The sequence below is a fragment of the Corylus avellana genome, chromosome ca2, assembly GCF_901000735.1.
Source record: "Corylus avellana chromosome ca2, CavTom2PMs-1.0".
Taxonomy (NCBI): Eukaryota; Viridiplantae; Streptophyta; class Magnoliopsida; order Fagales; family Betulaceae; genus Corylus; species Corylus avellana.
Window position 1 is genome coordinate 12,119,127 of NC_081542.1, and position 9,628 is coordinate 12,128,754.

At 37.8% G+C, this 9,628-nt stretch overlaps 1 protein-coding gene across 1 annotated transcript; it reads right to left on the reverse strand.

The window, feature by feature from the left end:
- Positions 1-3,404: 3,404 nt before the first annotated feature.
- LOC132172271 (uncharacterized) lies at positions 3,405-9,353 on the reverse strand. Its single transcript, XM_059583746.1, has 2 exons — positions 8,893-9,353; positions 3,405-3,904 (listed from the first exon to the last, which is right to left on the reverse strand). The coding sequence occupies exons 1-2, from the start codon at positions 9,204-9,206 to the stop codon at positions 3,757-3,759; spliced, it is 462 nt and encodes a 153-aa protein (XP_059439729.1). The 5' UTR covers positions 9,207-9,353; the 3' UTR covers positions 3,405-3,756.
- Positions 9,354-9,628: the final 275 nt, after the last annotated feature.

Sequence of the window (9,628 nt, forward strand, 5' to 3'; positions counted from 1 at the left end):
GTATTTCTGAAATGAAATAATAACATATTGATAACTGGAAATCATAAACCATAAATGAAGTGGGTCTCTCGAAGAAAGAGCAAAACAGTAGTCTTTATAAGAGGGTGGTTGCTAGTAGTAGTCGTAGTGGATTGATTATATTTGCAGCAGCAGATGGTCGGTGCTTCAAGGTTTAAAAATATTCACCTGCTGGCTGCTGGACTTCGCTCATTGCTTTCCATAGGTCAACACCCCCACACGGAAAATCCTGACACTCCCGCACGCTCCAAAATTAAACAAACAAAACCCCATCATCAAAAAATGAATAAGACACAGTTTCTTTTTATTTTTTTATTATTTAAATGAAATACTTTGGACGGCCACGTGGCCTACTTTTGTGTGATGGGGGATAGTCTAGATTTTGTTCCTCCACTGATTCACTGAGAGATGGTAAAAAGATGAAAAGGGAGATATATATGTGGTGGATCGAGATGATGGGGATAGTGGGGAGGAAGATAATAGTAAAAGAAAGAAATGGGATTTTAGGGTTTGCATTAAATATAATCTACAACTAGGGTCTGCAGATGAGGTCATAAGTAGCTGATACTTGATCCTCTCAGTCTCAGCTTTGTTGCTTGTTAGAGGCAAATTAAGCATTCCGTTTATGTACAGGGTGATGTCATTTTTTGGGATTTTTTAGGGCCCTGCTTTGCCTTGATTTGATGATATGTTGCTTGTTCAACAAGGTACGTGTCAGAAAAACAGAGGAAGGGTTAAATAAATAAAGCCAAACAACTCTCTTTCACAAGCACAACGTGGGATCAACTCACTGCCAATTGTGTGTATGTGTGTGTGTGATATCATTGTTGCCGTAGAGTGACGACTGTTTGGTATCTCCAACGTCCAATTCCATTTTTAGTCAAACCCTCGTTTCTCACGATGTTTTTTCTTCAGCGCTCGGAATCGAAGGATGTCATCCATCATTTCCTTGCCGTCAGTTCTTCGGGAGTTAATGTTGCAGATTTGAAACGGATAAAAGGATTTTTTTTTCTTTGGATGCTCCAACCAAGAACTAATAAAAACAGATACGTAAAAAAACTTAATTCAACAATTTTATTTTATTTTATTTTTTTAAAGTTTTATTATGGTGTTAACCAATGAATAATGACTAGTTTCTAAAAGCAATAGCTAAAGTTGCGACACAGCTGATGTTAAAACTACAATCAATGACATAAAGGTTTGTTTCTGCCAAACGCTGACTGAAAAAGATGCAAAATAAAAGTGGTAGCTTTAATTTGAGTATCTAGTATCATGGCAACAGGCAATCATGCCCATGCCAATGCCCATAGTCTTTTTCTACAATGGATGCAAATATGAAAATGCATTCTGCTCTAATATATGGTACCTGTTGCCCAACTCAATTGTGTGTTAAGCAAAACAATGTAAAATTAACTCAGCCACTTACAGTCCTGCGAAATCTATAATAATTTTGCTAATACAGTAAATGTGAGAAGCTTCTCTAGGGCCCACTTGTCTGAACAAATCGGACAGGTGAATTTTATAAGATTCACATTTTTTGTCCGAATTGTTAGTAATTTCTCTAGAATCACTGTGTGATTGGAGAAGTGGAAATTAACAGCCTCCTTTACATTCTATAAATAGTTAATCAATCCTAATTTGAGCTGCTTGAGACCTAATCAGCTTAGGCCAACTTTCCACATTGTGAGTAGCTGGTACATTACTTTGAAGGATATAATAATAAGGCCTAGGCAACACAAAGTTGCACCTCAGCAATCAGCATGGCATCCAAGCTAAAAAATGACCACTAGCTTTTAATGATATACCTCAAAATCTTTTACAATTGAAAGGGTCATATCAGGCTTAGAAAATTCCTTTAATCTCTACTGGCGTCTATAATGACCACAACTTCAAATTGGGCCTCTATCACAAGAGATCTACCCTTTAGTATACAGCAGAATTCCTTTTAGGAGTGAAAAACACTTTGGGTTTGCTACGAACAACATCAAAAGGGGGACCCATAACAAAGGAACAAGATACCAAGTCTTCATCCAGATTGGAATCCTTATAAAGAGGCCATGGAATTATGTGGCTGTAATTTTTGTTTTGGTATTATAGGGCTACTCGCAATAACAGGGTGGTCCTTTGGGAGTTGTTCAACCTCTAGCTTCTAAACGATTCACAAAGAAAATAACTTAAGTCTACCAAAACATAACAATAACTTATTTGGCTATCTTAACATTTACTTATACTGCTTTGAGTCCTACAATGCAACTGTCCACCCACCCTTTTTCTGTTTAAATTAAAATCAATATAGATCATCTTACTCTAAGCCATCAAGATTCTATGGCAGTGGAATTACCTCAAACGAAAATTTGGGTCAACAAATTACCAGCAGAATGTTGTATGGTAAGATTGACGGTATTCGCATCCATGAACAGAATACACAATGGATGATTAAAGTTGAAGCTGCTTCCAACCCCTAACCAATTGCACTTGATGGACTAATGCTTGCTACCACATAATAATGGGGAGACAAAGTAAGTTTGAATTACAAGAGGATACCGGCAATGGTGCAGAAGGCAAAATGTTATGTTGATGCATATTAAATCTCTATTAATCCTCAATTATGGGTGCTATAGGAAGGGTGTCTATTTTTCAGTTCATCCTAGCATGCATGTGTCTAGTTTGAACTTACCATTCAACTCGCTAAGAAGTAAAACATATGCTCTGGTGCTGAATAGGCAAAAGTGAGCTCCATCATACAACTCTTTACTCAAAGGCTTGGTAGTGATTACTCCTCTTACATTCTACAAAGATGCCCTATACATTTATTACCCTGCCTAGAGTAAGAATGATTTGTTGAGTTTTTGGAATAATATAACGAGAATCCTCTGCTTTCATGTGACACCCTGTTTTGTTTCTCTGATTTAATTAAGCGTAATGAGACAAAAAGCCTTTTCATTTCTCATGTATTTTTTTTTTTTTTGATAACGTAAGAGAACTTTACTCAGATTAATTGCACGTCGCAAACGCATACTGTACAACAATCCTCACCGTTAATCAAACTCCTACGGGTAACTGACCCCACCCGCCAGAACCAGTTACCAGGTAATCCAGGAGAATGACTCTTTTGGACAAATCTGATGTGTCTTTAATAGAATAAGCAAAGAATGAAGATGTATTTTTTTCCCTAAAAGTTGGATCAACATAGGTGCTAGTTTTGCTCATTCAAATTCCATGGCTACTTATTGCATTAATTGTGCTCAAAGACAAGAAACTTCATCAAGGAAAAAGTAAAAAATGTTGCAATATGTCAAGCAAATATATTTTAATCATTGCAGATAATTGAATGACAAATTACTTAGAAGCATATACCTGCTGTATTTAATGCTAAAAGAAAAAAATAGACACCAATGCAATATACTACTATATTTATCCAGAAGAGTGTTCCAGTTGAACTGTATCCTACATTTTCAAGAACTGTAGAATGGGACAATCTGTAAGCCCATATCAATAGCAACATTTAGCAAAAGCAGGACCACACAAGGAAGAAGTCTAGTTCAACATGCTACTGTATTCCAGTAATCCTTACTGTAACTATACGAGATCTGACAATATGTCAACCACGAGAATCTAAAAAACATATGATGTTCATCTATGCAAAAAAAGGGCATGCCAATCACAAAAACCTGACAGCTATGCACCACAAAAGTTAGTACTGGCTAGATATATTTGAGACATCGAAGATGTACGTTTTCACAGTTGAACACCAAACAACTTCACATTGTTCATCTTGCCACTTTGAGTCATGCGTTCTGCTGATTGCCCAAACACTTTCTCCCCCACCTTGTCCATGACGATCTGTTTGGCACGGCACTCATAGGTGCAAAATGCGCGCAAGTAACTGCATTGCATCCATCAAGTACAGTCTTAAGAACAGAGTGAAACAGTAATTATACTGAAAGCACCAAAAAAGAACTGCAGAGTTGAAACAAGAAATTGATCATATATGCGTCATTTCAACAACCAGCTTCCATGAAAAACTCTTAACAGCATTTTAGATGGCTAATCCACTCATTTTCTTTTTTATTTGTAAATAACTCGTACAACCCACAAGACTTTATTCCCATGACTTGACCCACAACCCTATTCCTATGGAGGTGGAGGTGCCATTTAGCCCAAAGGCCACTCGCACTAACTCAATATAGGAGAAATACACGTTAAACAAGTCCAGTTGATGGGAATACAATCAACTAGTAAGTTTAAGAATATTTCTGAATATTGTTAATTTTGAAAGCCAGAGTCAAAGTCCACAAGCATCCAGCTGTCTATTAACATTACTACAGAGTCCGTCAGAGATTCATCATTAAATTAGGCAATCCCTTGGCTTTCCCAGCAGTCGAGTTTTTACTGTCTTTGTTCCAAGAGAAGTCTTGAATGTTCTAAGCTCCTATAAATATGTCATTATATGCTTCTAAAAGTAAGGACCGAACTTTCAGTTCTGATATTTATTTCCAGAAAACAAAGTTGTATTCCTTTTCAAAATAGGATTAAACTTTAAAGTCTGTCCAAAGAGGTGGACTTCTCCTACACCTAATTCCACCGTATTCTATAACAAACCACCTTCATAAACAACCAAATTTAGTTTCTGTTTTCCTGGTCTGCATCAATTTTGGTATCAAAACAGTTCTTCCACTCTCAGCCATTTGAATTTTCAACAGCCTTGGCAACATAAGTTGGAAGAGTTCAAAAGACGACTCACAAATTGAGAATGAGGTGATTTGTCATTACAGATTGCTCAAAGACTTGAAGAGACCTCACTAATCAAGTCACAATTTAGAAATTGGAAGGAAAACAGATTCTACAATACCAGTTAGTCAAGTCATGGATGAAGAAACTGTTGGTGACAATCCAGAAAGCAGTTACAGTAGCACAGTAGGAGATTTGGTAAAGAAAAGTATGGGTTCAATCCAACCAATCCTAGAGACTCCATTCTTATCAGCAGATGATTCACCATGGTGGATCTTATGATATTGCCAATTATGAAATTACTAAGAGAGTGAGAATTGATTTTCCTGATTTTTCAGAAAGCGTGGCTCTCATGCCTTCTCTAATTGGTTAATAACTATAGATGATTAATTTAATTGGTATGGTATGTTACTTATCAAAAAAAAAAAATTAATTGGTATGGTATGTTGAAAGATTAAAAGGTGTGGTTTCTAAAAATGAAGTTAAAGGGAAATGATAAATGTGGTGGCGGAGTATTGAAAAGCACATGATCATACTTGGTCAGCCTCTCTGATTATTCACTGGGACAAAATGAAGTTCCACTTGAAGGAGAGATATCTTCCTCTTGATTATATGATTCTTTATGAACAGCTGATACATTTGAGATAAGGGCTATGACAGTTTAGGAATACACAGAAAAGTTAATAATCTCAAATTATGCTGTCAGAAGATGAAAATGATCGTAAAGTCTTCACATTACAAAAGCTGGCTGCCGCTGTTGAAACCATATGGAGCGATGGAATTCTAATGAAGGTTCTTCATATCTTGTTAGGAAGGCCATGGACAAATGACAGAAGAGTGCAGCATGACGGAAAAGCCAATACTTATACATTTTCCCACAATGGGCAAAAAATCATCTTGCTGCCTATGAAGAATGAGGAACCCCAATCGAAGCCGGAGCATAAAAGAAAGCTTTGAACATGTCCACATAGCAATTTAAAAGTGCAAAGTAAGAGACCGGTTTGTTTATGCCTTAGTTGCTCAGGAGTTTCAGAGGAGCTGCCTAAGGGGCTGCCACCAATGTGAGATATCCGGCATGCAATTGATTAAATGCCTGAAGCAGCATTGCATGCTAGCATACAGAATGAGTCTCACTCAGTATGAGGAACCAGCATTATTAATGCTAAACGAAGATGGAAGTTGGAGGATATGCGTTGACAATCAAGCAATTAAAACAGATTAACACTAAGTATTGGTTTCCTATACCAAGTCTTGATGACATGCTTGATATGATGGTGGGAGCTAAAGTCTTTTCTAAGCTCAATCTTAGAAGCGGTTACCACCAGATTAAAAAAACCTTGGCAAACAAAGGGATGGCCTCAATGAATGGTTGGTAATGCATTTTGCCTTACCAATGCTCCCAGCACATTTATGAGGAGGGTGGTGACATACATACTTCAGGCTTATATTTGAAAATTGCTTTCTGTTTTCTTTGAATACATCTAATTTACTGCCAAACCAGAGAGGAGCCTTTGAGCCATGTCAGGCAGGTGATAATGACTCTTAGGGCCCCAAAAGTTTTAGGGAAAAATGCTCAAGTGATTCCTGAGGTTTCACCTTTTATCAAATCTCTCCTTAAGTTTAAAAGTTATCAAATCACTCCATAAGACTCACACCTTCTATTAAATACTTCCACCGTTCCCTCTCCGTTAACATTTTGACTGTGATGAGTGACAGTGATAATGACTATGAGGTCAACACGTTATGTCCAGTAAAAAGAAGACACATATCTAGACCACCAATCAACTAGCTTACATTAGACACATGCCTACTATTCCACATTTTGTGAGTTAGCTTGTAATGCTTCTCATATGGGGATTGGTGAGTCCTAAGGCAAGAGGGGGTGCTGTTGCATACTTTAGGGAAAAAAAAATTATGGCCAATAGAAAGTGTTCTACCTATGATCTTGGATTCTATGCTGTGGTGCAAGCCATCAAGCATTATAGGCACTATTTGTCTTATAAGGATTTTGTTCTTTATTCTACTAACGAGGCATTGAAGTGTTTGAATGCACAGAAGCATATCAATACTAGGCATGCAGCAGAAGCACATTTTTACAGCAATCCAAGAAGCAAAGTTGCAGAGGCGCTCAATTGAATGGTGACTTCCCCAAATCCTATGGATCTACAAGTGACTGGTATTGAAGACCTCAAGAACAAGTATGCTGGAGATTCCTATTTTGGAACAATCTATGAAGATTTACAGCAAAATTTATTGGCCAAGCACACTGAATTCAGGCTCCATGATGGGTATCTTTTCTAGCGTAATCGATTATGTTTACCAAACACTTTGGACGAGATACCAAAGCTTCAGAGGGATATTGAGAGGATTATTCTGCACTTTTACATTTGTCAAGTTTCTAAAGGACAGTATGCTCCAGTTCCTTTTTTTTTTTTTTTTTTGGATAACTAAAAAATATTTGAGAATCTGCACTCCAGTTCCATTACCTCAAATCATGGATTTTATCTTAGGATTTCAAGGAAAGCAAGAGGGTCTGATTCTATTCTTGTGGTTGTGGATATTGGCTCATACTATAACTTACTGGAAGACATCTGATGTGTCCAAGATTGCTTGGATCTTCTTCCAAGAGGTTGGGTGATTACATGACTTCCTCTGAACACTATGGTTTCACAATAGCGATGTTAAATTTATGAGTTCCATCTGGAGAACTCTATTGATAATCATGGGTACTAACTACTAAGCTAAGATTATCAAGTCCCCTCCATTCTTAGACCAACGATCAGATAGAGGTTGTGATAACTGAAGTTTGGGAAACTTTATACATTGCCTTGTCCAAGAAAATGTGCAATCATGGATTTGATTCTGCCTGTAGCAGAATAGAACAACCAGTAGATCACAAATTGAAATTGTCATAGGATTGAAGCCATGATAATAACCTATTGACCTTATGCCTTTACCAACTGATATTAGGACAAGCCAAGAGACCGAGGATTTTGTGAGGCATATCTCTATGAGATTTACGAAGAAGTTTGAAAGAAGATTGCGATCGGCAATGAACAATAGAAATTTTGAACAAATGAACTAGAAGGTTTGTGGAATTTCTGGCTCAAGACAAAGTTATGGTACGGATACAACCTGAACAATTTTTAACGGGGGCATTTCAGAAACTCTACTGAAGGAAAGCTGAACCTTACAGGGTACTCAAAAGGCTTTGGCCAAATGCATATTTACTCCAGCTACCAGATGTCATCAGTCCCAATTTGAATGTGGAGGACCTTAACCATTAATTTGAGCACCGTGATGCTGTGGATGAAGAAATCCAAGTTCTCAGATGGCAATGGCACTAAAGAAACCAGATGTGAAGAAAGATGTTCTTGATGAATGGCTAGTTTCCACAAGAAAGGGAGGGTACCAGAAATTCCTAGCTACGTGGAAAGGAAAACCAGTGTCAGAAAGTACATGGATAAGTCCATTAGACTTCCTACGCCTCAATCCAGGACTTTAGGATATCAAGCTTTTCACTCATCATAGGCGAGTTCTCTCCAGTGGGGAGAGTCAGTCTATAAGTCATCATTTTGATTAATAAAGAGTCGGTCAAAAGGTCTTCCTTAAATTAGTCAAGCCCATATTTTTCCAAGAAGTCAAGTTGTGTCATTACTGTATTTGGTTCCAAGAGATATCTTGAATGTTTTAAGCCCCTATAAATTTGTGTCATTGTATACTTTCAGAGATAAAGCATGAAATTTCAATTCTGATCTTTAATTTCCAGAAAACAGAATTTTATCCTCTTCAACAAAAGGATTAGACTTTGAACTAAATTGATAAAGGAGAAAATCTCTAAATTTTGATAAAGTAGTAGGACATCAGGCAATCAAACAATTATAACAAAAGAGTACTTTGGCATCCATTTTCCGTTATTTTCTCAACAACCAAACAGAGCCCAAATAAAATCTCAACCAACATAATGTATACATTAAATGATGAAAACTTTAACATTTCTTAATGATCTTCACTCTACTGAGAATAATCGAGGAGAAAACAACAAAGTAAAACATAAAAAAAGGAAATCTTTTCATTTTTTTTTTTCATTCTTTTCCCAGGAGCCAAACAGAGAACTAAGAAAATGGGACACGAAAACTCTACCTGTACATGAAAACTTCGTCATCCTCAGCGATTCTCCTCTTGCAGAAGTAGCATTTCTCCAGAAAATTACCAACCTGCCCCTCAGGTTTCTCCTTCTCACTCTCCGGCGACGACAGCGTCAGAATCCTCGGCGGAGACTGATACCTCTCCGCCGCAACGCTAGGCGGCCTTGCGGTCACAGGGATCCCCGGAGCCGTACCCACATCGAACCGGTGCTCCGGCGACACGGTCGCCGTCGGCGTCAGGACCTGGTTGAGCAGGCTTGTGTCGCCGAAGCTCGAGGACCGTATGATCCGCAAGCGCTTCGCTGCCATTGTGAGAGAAAGCTCGCTAGGGTTTTACAGAAACAACGAGAGAGAGAGAGAGAGAGAGATGGTGAGGGAGTGAAAAGCTGTGTGAGAGAGAGAGAAGCGAGAAAGGTGGGGGAGGTTGGTGAGGTGGTGCCTGAGTGTGAGTATGTAGCTTCGTGGGAGGTTTATATAGGCTACTGTGGTCCCCATGCAACACTTTCAGTTTTTTCTATTTGTAGGGGACGTATAGTCTACGGTGGTCAAATTCGAATACAAGTCAAACCGAACCGTTCTTTTGGAGGAGAAGTGAAAATTGGCAGGTTTTTTAAAGAAATGCTATAAGTTTTATTCTCAATCAAAGGTGGCGTGGATTTTAAATTTCCTTTTTAATCAAAATTTTATAGAAATCTATTTCTTTCTTTCTTTTTTTTTTTTTTTTTTTTTTA